The 17,613-nt window shown below is 32.6% G+C and overlaps 1 protein-coding gene across 1 annotated transcript; it reads left to right on the top strand.

The window, feature by feature from the left end:
* Nucleotides 1-9,449: 9,449 nt before the first annotated feature.
* HAP6 (ribophorin II (RPN2) family protein) lies at nucleotides 9,450-17,385 on the top strand. The gene is made up of 20 exons (XM_021423858.1): nucleotides 9,450-9,601; nucleotides 9,771-9,915; nucleotides 10,205-10,397; nucleotides 10,498-10,587; nucleotides 10,817-10,879; nucleotides 11,131-11,200; nucleotides 11,390-11,454; nucleotides 12,278-12,332; nucleotides 12,549-12,676; nucleotides 12,769-12,884; nucleotides 13,909-13,978; nucleotides 14,363-14,467; nucleotides 14,594-14,683; nucleotides 14,767-14,915; nucleotides 15,093-15,204; nucleotides 15,284-15,367; nucleotides 15,696-15,776; nucleotides 15,866-16,090; nucleotides 16,781-16,903; nucleotides 17,002-17,385. The coding sequence occupies exons 2-20, from the start codon at nucleotides 9,773-9,775 to the stop codon at nucleotides 17,116-17,118; spliced, it is 2,079 nt and encodes a 692-aa protein (XP_021279533.1). The 5' UTR covers nucleotides 9,450-9,601; nucleotides 9,771-9,772; the 3' UTR covers nucleotides 17,119-17,385.
* The last annotated feature ends 228 nt before the right edge of the window (nucleotides 17,386-17,613 follow it).

Raw genomic sequence — 17,613 nt, 5'->3', positions numbered from 1 at the left:
TGAGTTAATGGAGGGCTCTATTGACAAAAGACCCTAAACGATTTAGGAAAAAATAAACGAGGGGTTGACAAAGGGTGATTGAATTGCTCTCTAGGAATTATTTCTCAATGAGAAAGATAAAACTGTCATCTCCTTCTAAGCTTTTTTACAACATATAAACACAGATGTCAAGGATTTTATGCTGGGATTCGACCTCATGTTCAAATTAAAAAATAATCAAAAAATTAAAATATAACACAACAGAAAAATAAATTAGTATTTAATTAGAGAAACAGTCAAATCCTACAAGATCAATGTTTGTGTTTTTCATATAACTTTCAAATTAATTATAAATATTTATAAGTTTAAGAGTTATATACCTCGCTTTAGATATTGAAATTAAGAGCCTATTAGATCAAAATCTTTGCTTCTTCAACTTTAGGATTTGTCAAATTTTCAATCACCCAAGTGTTTAGCCTTTAATAATAATCCACACAGTGACCCAATAAGACCTTTTCAAAAGTAGAAATTTTTTTTTTAATTTGTGCTAGCAAGTTTTGTTTCTAAAACAAAAGACTAAAAATTCTTGCCTAATCTTATTTTTGTCAGATAAAAAAAATTATTTTTCTTTTCTTATTTTATGAAACGATTGAAAAGTGGTTGGAGGCTTATAGTTTTAGCTTGATAATATAATATATTTATATAGCCAAACTAAGTTATAACTTTAAATATAATAGTTGTATTTTAATTTAATTAAGTCTTTGAGAACTTAATTAATTTTTCACTTTAATTTGGTCTTTTTCAATTAAATCTAACTTAATTAATTATTCTTATTTAATCCTAATCATTTCACTTAAAAGTGTGTGATTCATTAGGCTTCTAACATGTTGACAATAAATATAAATCTTAATCAAATATTAATTTGATAATTGATTTATATTTATAGATCATGAGCGGCATTTAGCAATATATCATGATCACCTAAATATTAGAAAGACAATTAAAGAATTTGACAAAGTTTGTCATTGATAAGCTTTTCAATGCAATATGATCCTCCCATCAAATATCCCGGATGTCATTAAGCCTAGCTCAGTGTCTACTTATAACATTCCATATTAGTTCTCACAATTCATGACTAATCTTATGAATTTAAGAAACTAAATTTTTTCAAATTCATCATGCTTTGGCTAAAGATTTTATACAAGTTAATCAAGAATTGAGAAAAAGTGAGATACATCCCCTCATATCACTTAGGTGATGAATTCTCTTTTAACCACTCATTTACCTTCGCATGCTTTATGGCATACCTAAAAACACCTTGTTTAGGCATTTGGTTGCCTCCAAACCCATAGGGGTTAAATTAAAGTATGTCATTCCCCAAACAAGATGACTTGGTGTCTCAAGTCTGAAGAATAGTTGCACAACTATCACATGAGAACATAGACTATAGACATTTGAGTGAAATATCAAATGGAGTTCTTATAGCGAGTCATGTTCAGTGAACTTATTCTTTAACAAGGACCTACATATTATCCTTAAGTAACCCATACACTTTAATCTATGAAATCGATTGCTTACTTTTTAAGTAAGGAGACTTAACATGTACCAGTCTTTGAGTATTGTCAATACCCTGTCTTGATAATACAATGACCAAAAATAATTTTAGAAACATGGCTTTAATGCATAGTGATCTCATAATTATAACAACTTTACAATTCTCTTACGAGACGTTTATGTTCCATGGGCTTCATCCAATTAGTACTTAATAACTCCTTATTATTGCACTAACATGAAGGAAAACCTTTATCACATATAGTTATGCGATTAAGAATGTATTAAATGACAATATATATTCCTTGACCAATCCAATTGGTTCAAAGGCATATACCAACAATTTAATGAAATTTTTTTCAACAATGAACAATAAAAGTTAGAAATTTTTTTTGTTTTCTTGGATAATTTATTAAATTTGGTTAAAAACCCTAAATCAAGGTTAAGAACTAAATAAAATGATAATTTATTAAATTTGATGCTTTTTGTTTTTATTTTTTCAAATTTCTCATCCAATTATTTTTGGATACGTAGTGAGGTAAAAATGTAAAGACATAATTCTTATGTAGCTAGTTTTATTGCCACGTCATTCGCCATGTGGCGTTGACATCATCAAAATGACATGTTAACATGCAACATGGCAAATGCTATGACATAAAATGTGCTAATTGTACCATTGACTAACGGAGGTTAGTCAATAGTTAGTGACACGGACTTGTTTGATCAACAAAAAAAGTTTAATAGCTTAATTGAATGTAGTAAAAGGATAAAGGCTTAATTGGCTTTTTTGGTCTAAGTCACGGGCTTATTTGGTTATTCAATTTTTTTATATAAATGGCATATTTTATTTATTAAATCAAGTAGGTGTCATGGATCTCACATCAGAAAGAATTGGGGTAGGTCTTAGGTATATATACATGGACTTTTCTCCACCTATTAAGCATGTTTTTTGGATTGAAAATGTGGGCTTGTAACAAGTGGTATAAAAGCATACTTAAATTTTTATTGATATGGGACCCTTATAAAAGATAAAAGGGTTGAGGTAGACTTGGACCTGTGTAAGGGTCCTTTTTCTATATAAGTAAAGAGCCAATGCAATGATGGCATTGCATAATTGGATCGGGTAGAATGTTATGGATCCTAAATAAGTGAGAGATAGGATAGCTCCTAGGAATATAAACATGGGCCTTTCTCCAACTATTAAGCATGTCTTTTAGGTTAGAAACGTGCGTCTGTGACAAATGTCACAAATCTCACATCCCTAAAAGATAAGGTGGGTCTTAAGTATATAAATATGGGTTTTTCTCCACCTAACATACATATCTTTTGGATTGAAAATATGGTAAATTCAAATCTTTTCTAATGTGCCCATGAAAGATACAAGGGTCAAGGTAAACCCAGACCAGTATAAGGGTCATTCTCTTTTATGGGTAAAGAGCTAGTGCAACGAGAACATTGCACAATTGAGTGGTAAAATGTCATGGATCCCACATCAGTAAGAGATAGAGTGGGTCGTAGGTATATAAACATATGCTTTCCTCCATCTAACAGGCATGTCTTTTGGGTCGAAAATGTAAGCCCATGACATAAGGTATATCTTGTTAAAAAAAAATACTACACAAACATCTATGCATCTAATGCATTATTTTCAAATTTGTAATAAAAGACATTTACATAGTAGTATTAGCAATTCTCCAACTCTAACTTAAAGACGAATGAGGCATGTTGTAAATTTGATAATTTTGCATACTACACGATAACATAATAGAAAGTTATATGAGTTTTGCTTTAGAATAACTGTGTTTTGTATCTTAAACTTGTCGAACTTATTTAATCAACACATTTAGTTAATTGTGTTATCATGTATCTGTATAACTTGTAACTTGTTTATTACTCATTGAATTAAACATGTAAACGTATCTACATGACCGATTTTGGTTCCTTTAGACCTCCCATATAAATTCTTTCTTTTCTTCAAATCCTACCATTTTCTACCTCGCCACTGCCACCCTCCACGGTACATATCTTAACTTCCACTTCCTCCCACTTTTTACATGAATTAGTTCACTTTTTTCCCTTTTCACTCCCACTTCCCATCTTTGCTTTAGAATTGACATCTCTTGGAGGACTTGGACTAATTCTTTAATGGTGAATCAATTTTTTGTTGAATCAATTTATAAAATCTTTGCTTCAATGAAATGTTACTTGGTTGTCAGTTGATCTCTTGGTCTTCCCTTATCGCTATCTCTACTGCCTCTCATTATTTATCATTCATTTGTTTTATAAATTAATTGTACTTAGTGTTTATCAATCCCGCCTTTCATAAAATTTGATTTAAACAATTAAAGGACTTATGTAATCAATAATTTGATCAAGTAAATCAAATTTAATGGTCAAGAAATTAGAACTTTGTTTTATCACTTTGTGCGAGTTAAATACTTATTTCATGTCACCATGACTTGATACTAAGTTACAAATTATTCAAAATAGATTTTACCCTAAAAAAAATGAGAAAGAGAAAAAGTTGAGAGTTTTTTGTAAGTAGGCTTGGAAGAGGAGGGGCAACTAGTGTTCATCAGAGATATGGGTTTTAAGTCACACAGAATTATGGTCAATCTGAGTTGGATCGGTGGAGGAAATATTTGTTTATGGTTTTCGTAGATAATATGAGGAAATGGATTTCTTGTGTTGAGATCAAAGCAGCATTTGATAGATTTATTATTGCAATGGATGTTTTCGTGTTATGAAGTTCTACAAGGAAGATGTCAAATTTTCCTTTTGTAGGGAAGAAATGGAACTTAGGACTACTATGTGGGAAGGTAATAGGATGATAGTTGTTGGTAGAAAGGTTATGGTGAAGGAGGCAAATGCAAGAGATAAGAAAATAAAAGTAGCACCAGTTGTAAAACCAGTGACAAGTTAGAGTTTGAATCGTTCCTTTAAAGATGTAATAAAGGGTGATTAACCTGCTCAGCCTCCTCGAGTGGTGAATATTACCTTTACCAAACCCTCTGCCAAACCTTCTGCCCAAGGTTTGAATAAGGAAGATGATGGTATATTTAATCCTAAAACTAACATTGCCCGATTGCAATGTAGTGCTGTAGGAACTCTTCGAGTCAAATGTTTAATCATTGACTAGTAGAAATGTTTAGCATTGCAAGGTATTAAAGCCAAGATTTAACCAATAAGAAGGTTTAAGGTACTTCTCACTTTCTCTAATTCTAAGGTGATAAAAGTGTTAGTTGATGACTATTTTAATTATTTTCAATCATGGTCCAATAAATTTGTTCCTTTTGATAATAAGGTTGTACAACAATAAATTCTATGTTAGGTGAAACTAAAAGAAATTCTTCTGCAAATATGGCATCCTAACTTATTTAAAGCTATAAGGGATAACTTAGGAGAATTTCAGAGGATGGATGCTAGTACCTCGGCCATGAATCGATTTGATTACGGATAAGATACATGTTAAAGTAGAAAAGGTGAGTCAAATTTTCGCATACACTGTCTTGTGGGTGGGAGAGGATTCATACAAAATTCCGGCGCTGGTAACAGAGGTGCTAAAGGTATCAAAATCAAATGAACAATGGTTGTCAGAAATGGAATTAGTATGAAAGGGGTTGATTGGTCTCAAACATAAAGACTGTTTGGATGAGGAGCTTCAATTATTCTCTAATCTGTTGTTCAACTCAAATTCAAATTTAGATGTGGGAAAGGATATTGAGGGATGTGAGTTTTAAGGTTGTTAGAAGTTGTGAAAATCAGAGTTTGATTGAGAAGGAAATAATCAGAAAGATATCTTGTTAATTCTTTTTTTGAAGATCATCCAATGATTTGGAGAGAAATGAGGCTTTTAAATTCAAACTCGAGTAGCCAATATCCCATATGGATAAGGCAAACAAGTTTTGTCAGAAGCAAGATAAGGGAATTAACGTTAATGTGGGGATGGGTTCTAGCATTAATAAAATAATTAATCATGGAAGTAATTGTCTGGATCAAGGGAAGTCTTTTTAAACAGAATTAATATGTTACAATTCTTAAGAACCCTGTAATCATGTTGGAGGACTTATGCACAGTAGGTCTCTATGTCAAGACAAAAGCCCTTTAAACATAAGTCCACTCAATTTAAAATTTCCAACCTAATTGGAAGAGTTTGAAGAGGTGGGGCTTTTGATAAGTAGTGTACTTCAAATTATCCATGGATGACAAGGTTTGAAGAAAGGGATATTATCTCTCAAAAATGGTGTTTAGCTGAAAATGGGATGATTATGAAGGTGACATGGATTTGTTTGAGGCTAATAAAAAATTCTGGAGAGATGATAATGATGAAAATTTGCAACTTATAATTTTTGTAAATGGTAAATTGTTTGATGGTGCTATGGAGGTTGGTAATGAGACCATGGAGGGCTCTGCGATTAAACGGTCCAAATGTAGACTGAGAGATAAGAATGGAAATTCAAAAAGCAAAGTTGCGACTTATAATCATAGAAAAGTATTACTGAATATTAAGTGGTTGAAGGCCTTAAGACTTGAAAAATAAAGCCTAGACATTCCCTAGCATTTTTGAATGAGTTTAAAAAGAAAAACATTGAAAAAGGACTTTGAGAAATGCACTTAAGTCTAAATCTATTGATACATGTTCATCAATTGAGTGGTTATACCTTAACTAAGATAAAAGTAGTTGCGCTTGAACAAAAAAAAGCATTGTATTGAAAGGTAGTGCTTAATCCCCAAAAAGCATTGTATTGAATTCCATTTCAATAGTGGATTTTAAATTTCTTAGTCAATCTAAGAGAGAAGACGCAGGTAAGGAAGTCAAACCTGTATAAAATTAATGTGTTGATTTTTCTTCCTTTCTTACTCTTTTAATTTCAGTTATGTTTCCAACCTCTCATACTTTACAAGAAATCAATTGTCTTGCTTCTATTTTGTTAAAATTGAAAAGGATTCTTCAAAATTTTAAAAACAGTCTAATTCTCCTCATCTTGAAATTATTTACATTATGCTTATTGCACTAACACACTCATTTCCATTTTGAGAAAAAGAAAGGTGTTTTTACACAAACAAGAAATTTAAACTATGCTTCTTTGAGAAAAAGTGTTTCAAGTTAATACTTAAGTGTAATTTTAGAACACAATTTTATCAAGTTTTGTTTCCAACTTACACTTCTCCTTTTTTTTTTACTTTGAAATAAAGATGTGATGGTGCTAATTACATGTAAGAATGTGTCATTGTAAAATTGATGTGAAAAAATTTCTAATCATGGCATTGAATATGAAAAAATAGAGATGGGTGAAAACCATTTTTTATTTATTTGACATTTTAGAGTTTCTAATTTCAAAGATAATGATCTTGATCTAATATTTCTTTTTCTGTTACAAATGTCAAGAATCTGTGAAAACCAAGCATCCACAACTTTGTTATGAATCAAAATTGTATATGCTTCTTCAAGGAAAAAGTAAGTCTCTGTCTCTCCTCTCTCCCTCATCTTTGTCTTTTTGTAAAAATTTTCTTTACTACTTCATAATTTGACTAAAGTCTTCTCTGAGCAGCCTTTTCTAGTACACTATCACTATACAAGAAAAAAAAAAGAAGAGAAAAATATACAAGTTTTGGTCTGACGGAAGCTAATAATTTTTTTTATTTATAATTTTATAAATCCGAATTCATTAAATTTGCTATTGGACTTGGTAACTACTGATTTAGAAAGAGAATAGTAAGTTTTCCTTTCCTTTCCTTTCCATAAATCAACTAAGTCTTTAAACAATTTGTTCAATACATAAGTGCTAACCTTTCTTTAGATAGGTTGGCTAATAGGTTGATGTTTCATCTTGAATACTCTATTCCTCTCTTTGTTTGTACAAATTAAAAAAAAAAACATTATTTTTATATTTAAATAACTTGATGTGGGTTCTCTTTGATAGCAGGTGTTCTCCAGCTAAAGTGGTTTGGAGTTAAAGCAGTTTACAATGTAATGGTAATCGACGTTCTTAGACCTAGTTTGGAAGATTTGTTCAACTATTAGAACAGGAAACTCTCATTAAAAATAGTGTTGATGCTTGCTCATCAATTGGTAAGTATATTTAAAATTTTTATGGTAAATAATAAGTTTTTAACTTATTTTTATTTTAAATTTTTCCCCTTTTCGACCTTTTTTTTTTTTTTTCTAGATTACTAGAGTAAAATATATGCATTCAAGAGGTTTTCTTCACCATGATATGTATTGATGAAGCCATCAAGTCAGACGAACTAGGGCTTGAAAACAAGGCAGTCACACCTTTAGTGCAACTTAAAAAGAAGTTGAGGTTTGAATTATTCTCTCTGCTACTTTTTATGTAAATTGTTAAGATTTTTACAGTAATTTTGAAAGTCTCTAAATTTCCTATTGAAAGAGGTTTAACCTTTTAATCTTTTGAATTAAATAAAGTAAGAGTTCCATTATCATGTGTCTCTTCTATGTTCTTAACTTCACTATTTAGTTTCTGTTCTCATTTTTTATGATTCCTACTTGAATGGCACTAATGATTCTGATTTACCTATAGATGATTATAGGAGAAGGTGGTTCATTTTTAGTTAGGGGTATTAGGAAAGGGATGCACTCATGACTATGTAAGTTTTTCTTTTATCTGCCGTAAAATTCTTCTTGCTTGACAAGCTGCATTTGATTTTAACTTATGTAATTTGTCAAACAAAATTTGTTAAAAGTAACATCTTGCCATCTAGACATCTTCTTTGTATATTCTATTCAAGTGAAAATTACTTTTTAAGTCGTTTCTTATTATTTGTAGATGGCCTCAAAATAATAGAAGGAAGATGTGATGTTGGTGACTATAAATCTATGTTTGCTTAATTTTTTCCCCTACTTTGCAGTTTATTATTCATTTTAATGAATTTAATGGTTTGCTTCACTTATATTTTTAATTACTTCATTTTCTTTATTTCTCTGCTGCTTTAGGTTTCGATTCCTCTCCCCTTTTCGTTTATTTTATTATTTGATTAACATTAAAATAGTAAACTTAGGACTTAGATTTTTGCTAGATATATTTTTTTTCAATTGTTAATTTTTGCTTAATCACCTGTTTTGGTTGCCAAAAACTTGGTGTACAAGTAGACAGAGATTGTAACATATCATTCTAATATTTTCCACTGTGTTTTTCTATTTTGACTTTCTCCCTTTCTTCATTTCATGTATAAGTTGTTTGCCGTCTTTCTTGCTTACATTTTTTAGAAAGCATGATATGAACATTCGCATGTACTTTAGATATTTTGCAAACGGTCTTAGCTGGTCAAATTGATATTTTGCAAATCATCGTTATGTTCTTTCGATAGTTAAAAGAGGTTAAATGGATGTGAAATTTTTAAGAGGATTGTAGTTCTCCTTTTGCCTCGGGTAAATTTCACCTATACATATTATTAATAACAATGAACATAACGTATTTGAGTATGTGTGTTTGATTACATTATATCTGTTATCTGTGTTATTTTAATCTCTTTACAAATTGTTTTTCAAGGAACAAAGCTAGACCAACTTATGTGAAGTTGGAAAAAAAATAATTTGTTTACGTTTGTCAAATTTGTTGACATATTTTGCATTTTGTTTAAATTAAGATACTTGAATTTTTTTTCCTTTCTTTTTATTGAACTATGAGTTAACATAATAAAGTTATTTAAAGGTTGTAGAATCATGCACAGTTCCTTTGCTGTTTCATATTTTTGTGCTTTCACTTTACCATAAAATTATTTAATTACTTAAAATAATCTGTAAATTATATTGACAAGTAATGGCTCCTCCGGGCGTGTCGCTGTCACCAAGTCGTTAAATACAAAATACCTTTTTACATAAATTGACGCTACTCCAGTTGCGTCCAGTCCATAACATCTTGGTGCGAAATGAGCTTGGGACAAAGTGGGTAAATGCAACTTAAGCTTGGACGAATAGGGTAATTTACGTTATTTTCTCCCTCTACTACTCACTTCATTGCTAGCAGTACATCACTTGTGCGAAGACTTCACCCAAAAAAAAAAAAAAAAAACGCAACACAGACGAAGACGAATTTCTTCCACATTTCACGTACGTTTACCCTTTCTCGATCTAAATATTTCTTAAACCCTGGGTTTCCCAAATTATCACCAATTTCTTCTCGATTTTCGAATCCTATAAAAATTTTTATTTGCAAAATAAGCGTCAGATTTTAGGCTGTTGACCGACTGAGGGTGTGTGTCTTGGATCTTAATTGCAGGAATGGCCAGAAGTCTAGCTGGATTTCTGGCTCTCTTTCCCTTCGTATTGATCTGCGGAGCCGCTTCTCTTTTTCAACCGATCTCCGATTCTCATCGATCTGCCGCTCTTGAGCTCTTCACTCCAACCCATGGATCCTTCAAAAGGTTTTCTTAAACCCTAATCTTTTTTAGCACGCCGTTCTTTTTTGTTTATTTTTTGGTGTTTCATAGAAAAGAAATTAGGAGAAAATGGACAGATACCGTTGAAGGTCAAAGTCAGTTATATTTAAACACACACACACACACACACACACTCTCTCTCTCTCTCTTAATAATTTTAGTGATGTGAAATTTAAGATTTTAGTATTTTTTTTGTTTGAATTGGAAGTAGAAAAGAGATCTTTGAGAATGACATTTTAGAATGCCTATCTTATTTGCTGCAATTGATTACCAGCTTAGAAGAGACATACGAGGCACTAAGAACATTTGAGGTTCTTGGAATTGAAAAGAAGCCTGATGTAACTGCCACAGCTTGCCGCTCCATTTCGGAAACCCTTGGCTCATTGACTTCAACCCCAAAGGATCTTTTCTATGCTCTAAAAGCAAATAGCATAGTGAAATGCAAGATAAATGAGAAAACTTCTGAGGTATTATTTGAATTTTGTGTGTTGACATATTGTTCAACAGCATTTAACTTTATTTAACCCTGCTCAAATTTAGTTTTTTTTTTTCTTTACTTTGCAAAAGGGTATTTTTACAAGACTTAATGCTGCTGTCAATGGTGCAAGCTCGTTGCTTGACTTCTACTATTCGATAGGAGGTTTGGTACTCATCAAGGTAATGAATGCATGTGGGATACTAACTATTATGATGTACTTCATTTTTATGCATGTAGTTTAAGAAATTTATCAGTTTTGTATATGATTTGTATATGCCCTAAATTTGCTTCAGTTTTGTTATGTTGATCAAGGGACCTTGTTAACCTAGCTTCTGTTCTACAGGGTCTTAGCTTTAAGTTGTTTCTCATTTTTTGCCCTACTTTCTAATGCATTGTTTGTCAATGCAGGGTCAGACTTCTAAAGCTGATGTTTATCTTACTGATGCTGAGGGTGTTTTCCGCTCAGTCAAGGTTTGTTGCTATAACTAGCTTTAGTTTTATGGTCAGACTTAGATATGGTGCTGGGCCTACCATTTTGGTGGGATTTGTTGTTGATGTCATGAGATTTGGGTTTGTGGAGGAGGCTCACTACTTGAACTGACTCAAACCTCCATTGTTATATTTATATTTACCTTTTCACTTCAGCCAACTCTATGGCTTGATTTGTGTTGCAACATATATTTGTCACGAATGGTTGATTTTATGTTATAAATTGTTGCCAGGCTTTCAGCCAGAGTGATGGCAGGTGGCGTTATAGTTCAAATAATCCTGAGTCAAGTGCCTTTGCTGCTGGTAATGATTTATCTGGATTCTACAACTTGTTTTTCAAAGAAAATGTCCAGTATAGCTGACCATATAGCTTTTTTGTTTCTATCATGATGTTACCTCTTTGATTAATGTTGCTTATCTTCTTCTCCCATTTATTAAGTTCAATCAAACTGTGTGATACTAATTCACTTAGGCTTTGTAATATATTTGCAGGAATAGCACTTGAAACACTTGCTGGAATTGTTTCATTAGCATCTTCAGAAATGGACCAATCTTTGGTAAGTAGTCATTGTTACTTGCTTTGATCTGGTCAAAGTTTTGATCAGTTCATGAGTCTGATACATTTATCAGCTCTAAATAGATGATAAGATGTTCTCCTATTAATCTTCATTTTGCCCCCCTTTTTTGTAGGCAAATGTAGTTTTTTTAGCTGTATGTATTTTGCTGTTTCAAATTTGGATTGATTATTTTCTTGCCCTATGTCTTTTTGCAAATGGTTTACTTCATTTGCTAGCCATATCATGTGGGATATCTAGCTCGTAGACTTGGATGGATCTTAAATTATTGTTTTTTAAAAGCAATATAAGTAAGGATTAGTATATGTTACTAGATCTCCAATTCTTTTGGGTGTCTATTTAATTATTAAATTATTGTGTTGAGAAAAGTGGATTATTGATTATCCTTTATGTGGTGGTGAGTTCTATATTAGAACTCTTAGAAGGAAAATTGGATTATCCTTCTTGTAAGTATGGAACTACCACTTTCTATAGTGATGAGCCTATATTAAAACTCTAGGCAGTCTGATTAAACTTCTTAAAACATATTAAGTCGCAGATGGATGTTTTAGGTCTATAAACAATGCAAGACTCATCAAATGAGCTCATAATCATCAACATTTCTATGAATTTTTTTAAATGTTTTCAGTTTATTGTTTCATTTAATCATATCTTGGTGTCTATTGATATCCAATTATCTCTGCGACAGTGAAAAGGTTTTGCTTTCATTTTAACTCTTATTTTTGTTGCTTTTTATCTGTGTTTGTCAATCATTTCTATTGTTAGTCTGGGCATTCCATAATATGTGTTTGCTTCCTGTTGGCAGATCATTACTCTAAAGAATGATGTAAGTAAGCTTTTTGACAGTATTGAGAAATATGGTATGTATATTTTCTCCTTTTTCCCAGGTTCTTTCTATGTTCTATTTTTTTTGTTTGATTTTTTTTTTCAAAATCTTTTTGCTCCTAATAGTTCCATTCATCATCTCTCAATTGAAAAAAAGAGAGAATTGTTTACTATTTTTAAATCTTATTTAGTTTGATATTTGTTTTTATTCTATTATCATTCTGTGTTAATCAAGCTATCTCTTATTTCAGATGTTGGGGCCCTTTACTTTGATGATAAACTTGTTGATGGTCGTGAACATCAAGGTCCTTTGTCAACCACCTCATCTGTTGTTAGAGGGCTCACAGCATTAGCAGCAGTGACTGCTGGAAGTGTCAATGTCTGTACAGAGAGCTCACTCATCATGCATTTTTAGTCCACTTATCTTTTGTTTTTGGAATGTGTTCTAATACTTCTGGTTTATGTCTACAGCTTCCAGGGGACAAAATACTTGGATTGGCGAAATTCTTCCTTGGTATTGGAGTTCCTGGCGATGCTGAAGATTTCTTCAACCAAATAGACTCCTTAGCTTGTTTGGAAAGCAACAGGCAAGGTTTTTCTTTTGGCAGTTTTATTGCATTGCATTTATTTCATATGATTTGATGATGATCTTAGCTCATGGGATTATTTCAATAGCTTTTTAATGATAGTGATATCTTAACCTTGGTTGAGTTTTTGTCGCTCTTGGATAATACAGTTTCTGGTTGTTCCTGGAAAGAAAGCAAGAAATTATGAACAGGCCTATTTGTATAGCTTTAGTTTGCAGAAGTTTTAGGTTTATTGTGTATGATCTGGAATTGAGCTTAGAGTGTGTTTGTGTGAAGAATTTTGAAAGTTAGAAGAATTTTGAAATGAAGGCATTTTGAATGCCTCAATTAAAAGCATGGTATTTGTACTTGCATTTTTTGGATAAGTACTTTTTAAAAGGAAATTTAGAGCATTGGAAAACATAATTGTAGAAGAAAACAATCATGTTAGGGATAGAATGAAGAAAAATGTGAGCAAAATATGCAATATGGGTACCATTAGGTATTTTAAAAATGTATAAGTATTACTAATAAATGTGGGAAAAATCAAGAAATATATTTTAAAATGAGTTTTTGTAGTTAGAGTTAGAGGAAGCAAAAGTCGAGAAAAAAAGGGGAACATAATAAATGTTGATATCTAATTAAAAACCAAAGAATTTCACAAATTCCACCTCCTGTGGTAGAATTTGACCCATTAATAAATTCCTCGTTTAAATTCCAAGAATTTTGGCAATTCTTATTTTTATTTTGCAAAACAAGGTAATTTTATTTCAGAATTTTTAAATTCTCTCTACAAAAGAAATTCCCTCATCCAAATGCACCCTTAGTGTTTCTCAACATGTTTTCTCACTTGCTATATGTCTTTTGAGGCTCAGAGAGATTGCATTTTATCTTGTGATATTCAGAGAGATGAGTAATAGTTTATCTTGTGATATTCAGAGAGATGAGTAATAGTTTTAGTGTGCCAGTGTCTCCCTTTTTTTTTTTGGTTTTGCATAATGAAACTCTGGAACTTAATTGATCTTAAATTTCATTTGCCATGCAGGGTTTCCATCCCATTGATCCTATCACTTCCATCTACAGAGCTTTCTTTGACTAAAAAAGACTCACTCAAGGTTTGTCTCAAGTTAAAATCTTTCACATGAATAAGTAGTGATTTAAATTCCTCTAAAGTGCCCAAAACCTACCACCCAGATTGATGGTATTAGTGCTAGTGGCATTTCCGTTTTGCTTCATGAAGATACCTTGTCATTTGACGTAGTGTATGCTGACCCCTGTTCTGGTCTTTTAATAAAAAAAGGAATCTTCTTTTAAGTCTCATTCAACTGCATCAAATTCATGATGCATATAAGTGGTCCATTGACTTGCTTTCCACACTCTATTCTTATCCATTCACATACTTAAGCCTTTTTTATTTATGCCAGATTTGGAATCACTTAATCTGGTTGAGAGGGTTTTGTTATTACTCACTTTTACTTATGCTCTTTGAATGTTAACAGGTTAGAGTTAACACTGTGCTTGGTTCAAATGCACCACCTCTAACAGTGAAGCTTGTTGGAGCTTTTAGTTCTGGTTCAAAGGATGCATCTCTAGTTGAAAGCCAGGTCTGTTGTTCCCTCAAGTAGTGTTCATTTTGTTGGATGTAATTTCTGCTGCCTACAAGTGTTATTTTTGCATTTTTTTTATTCTGTTTAATATGATTCACTGTTTACGAAAATGATGAAATGCAGGAACTGAAGTTTGACGCTGAAACTGGGGTACATATCTTGAGCAACTTGCCGAAGAGCATTGACGTTGGAAGTTACACATTTGTTTTTGAGGTATTGTTGTTGTAATTTATTCTTGGATTGAAGCTTTATGTTGATCTGTCTTTCCTTGACGTATGAACTTTGAATCTTTGTAGATTGTGCTTCATGAATCGGAGCATGTAAAGGTCTATGTTACAGGGAGCCAAACAAAAGTACCAATATTTGTCACAGGACTTATCAAAATTGAAAGTGCAGAAATTACAGTACTTGATGGTGATCTTGGGAGCATAGAAACACAGAAAAAGTATTGCTCTACCTTTTCTTTTACTTATATTTTGTTGGTTTCTATAATTCCTATAATAATTGATATAGTTGATGACTGTGTTGGATACCTGTATAATGTCCTAACGACACTTTCACAAGTTAGTGACTAGTGTGTTTGATTATGTTTTTTTCATGGTCTTATACCCTATATATATAGGCTAGATTTAGCTGGACACAATGCTGTATCATTATCAGCAAACCACCTTCAGAAGCTGCGAATATCCTTTCAGTTGACAACTCCTCGTGGACGTGCTTTTAGGCCACATCAGGTTTGTGCATCTACATGTCTTCAGTTTGAATGAATTGCATTCTTTGCAGCAGTTTGTTGCTAAGTTTGCTGGCTTGCAGGCATTGCTCAAGTTGAGACATGAAAGCAAGATTGAGCACATCTTTCTGGTTGGAAACTCTGGAAAGCAGTTTGAGATTGTTCTAGTTAAGTATCTTTTTGTTCATAGGTTGAGTATCTTTTTGGGGTGTATGTCGGTTTAAAATCTTATTATCAAAGTATTATTTGAGATTTCTCTTATTTCCTATGGCAAATGATAATGACTTATTAGTCTTTTCATCGGGAAACGAGAAGACATCTATAGTTTTATTCTGTTATTAAGAGCTGTTCCCAAATTAAAGTTTTGTTCAGCTGGCTCAGCTTATACTGCACTGTTCTAAGATTTGAGACTCCTATCAGATGAAAAATATTCAGTTTTATGTGCTTTATAAAATAATTTTTATTATTATTAATCCTATATGGCTTGTCTTGCAGAATTTTCTTGGGCTGGTTGAGAAGTTCTTCTATCTCTCAGGTAGATATGACATCGAGCTCACAGTTGGTGATGCTGTTATGGTAAGTGTTGCTTTTGCTCTTAGAAAATTTTCAATTTGTATGAGTCCACAAATATGTTGAAATAAATATATATCTTTTGCTTTCTTCAGGAGAACTCCTTGTTACGAGCTATTGGACATATCGAGTTAGATCTACCAGAACCACCAGAGAAGGCACCCCGCCCTCCTCCACAGCCTGTTGATCCTTACTCAAGATATGGGCCCAAAGCAGAGATAACACATATCTTCAGGGCTCCTGAAAAGCATCCACCTAAGGAGCTTTCTCTTGCTTTCCTGGGCCTTACTATCTTGCCATTACTTGGATTCTTAGTTGGGGTGAGTCCTGCATGCGTTTCTTTTTATATTTTCATTAAACCAGAATGTTACTGATATCTGAATTTCTAATTTATTTATGTTTTAAATCCTTTATGCTGGTTCATCAAATTGTTTGACTTTGTCTTGGGTTCAGGTCCAAAACTCAGACTGGGGGCTTCTTGACTCTACATGTGAACTTATAAATTTGTTCGGAAATTTTAAATCTTAGGTTGAATCAACATTTCTTGTGGACCTGGCTCGTGGACTTATTTTCATAACTCCTCACATTTGTGTGTCTATAGCGTGTTGCATGCCACTGTCCTGCCGTTGCTTCTTAGTACATTTCTTGTGGGGTCATTGGGTGTTTCATAGATTAGAAACAAGGACTTATTAGACTGGAAAACAGGAAAGTCTTTTAACATGGGGTTTTGGAGCTATTGAGCTCTTTGGTCTCGGCCCTGGAAAAAGAAAAAGCTTTTTGCTTTGATAGCATTCTGAGAGCCTGTTAAAAGATCTCGGTAGAAGTCTGGCCATTTCAATTGGCAGTGTTGCTGTCAAGATATGGGGGGTTGCAATTTTGGAGGCATGAGTTTAAACTGTTTCTGGCTAGTTATTGCATCCGTGCATATCTTAGTGGTGTTTAGTTTAGTAGAGCGTGGTCATTCTATTTTGGAACTTGTTGATAGTGACAGGGTGAATTTGGTTTGACAGCTGTTACGTTTAGGGGTGAACCTGAAGAACTTTCCCAGCAAAGCCATACCTGCCACATTTGCCATTCTCTTCCATGTTGGAATTGGAGCAGTTCTGTTGCTGTATGTGCTTTTCTGGTTGAAGGTTAGTGTTATTATATAGTGGTTAGCAAAGTCAATTGCCAAAATTGATTATATTGTTATCGCATTCATTAACTTTTGTATTTGATGTTGTTGGTGCAGTTGGATCTATTCCAAACACTGAAACTACTTGGTTTCTTGGGAGTTTTCCTTGTGTTGGTTGGGCATAGAATCCTTTCCCACCTGGCTGCAACATCAGCCAAGGTGAAATCTGCCTGATTGAAGAACAAACGAAAAGATTTGTCTCCTACATTTTAGCTCAATTTTGTAGGCTCATGTTTTCTGCTACGAGTCTTAGTAATTAGTGTTACAGAAAAGGAAATACAATGCTACTTGCGTGTCGATGCCATAGTTGGTGGCAAAAATATTTCTAATTTAAAAAGTTGAGTTGACTTGAGACATTCGTGGCTTCTTTGGGATACCAGCCACTGGACTGGAATCAATCCCCTTTTAAGATTTATTACTAGCTCGATATCATTTTTGTTAGAGTTCGATTCTGCCAAGCACGAAATTCAGTTATTAATTTATATATTAAGCGAAACTTATATATATATATTTTTAATATGTATTATTTTATAAATTTAACGAATTATTAATTTATGATGTTGATCTCAAATCAAGAAATCAAAAGTATTATTTAATTGAGATTATTAATTTAACAAAATTCTACTATACTAAATCAATTTCGAGAATTATGTGGAGAGTGGATCTCCT

The sequence above is a fragment of the Theobroma umbraticum genome, unplaced genomic scaffold (genome assembly GCF_002168275.2).
Source record: "Theobroma umbraticum cultivar Fairchild unplaced genomic scaffold, ASM216827v3 scaffold_4.1, whole genome shotgun sequence".
In the NCBI taxonomy this organism is placed as follows: Eukaryota; Viridiplantae; Streptophyta; class Magnoliopsida; order Malvales; family Malvaceae; genus Theobroma; species Theobroma umbraticum.
The sequence above is the reverse complement of the archived record's forward strand: the minus strand, read 5'-3'. Positions and strand labels throughout refer to the sequence as shown.

What these genes read in the sequence shown, in the direction of transcription:
- HAP6 (XM_021423858.1), top strand. Translation starts at nt 9,773, where the DNA reads ATGGCCAGAAGTCTAGCTGGATTTCTGGCTCTCTTTCCCTTCGTATTG. An exon ending in GTCAAGTGCCTTTGCTGCTG is followed by an intron (nt 11,201 to 11,389) that starts GTAATGATTTAT and finishes ATATATTTGCAG; the next exon opens with GAATAGCACTTGAAACACTT. An exon ending in GTGCTTTTAGGCCACATCAG is followed by an intron (nt 15,205 to 15,283) that starts GTTTGTGCATCT and finishes GCTGGCTTGCAG; the next exon opens with GCATTGCTCAAGTTGAGACA.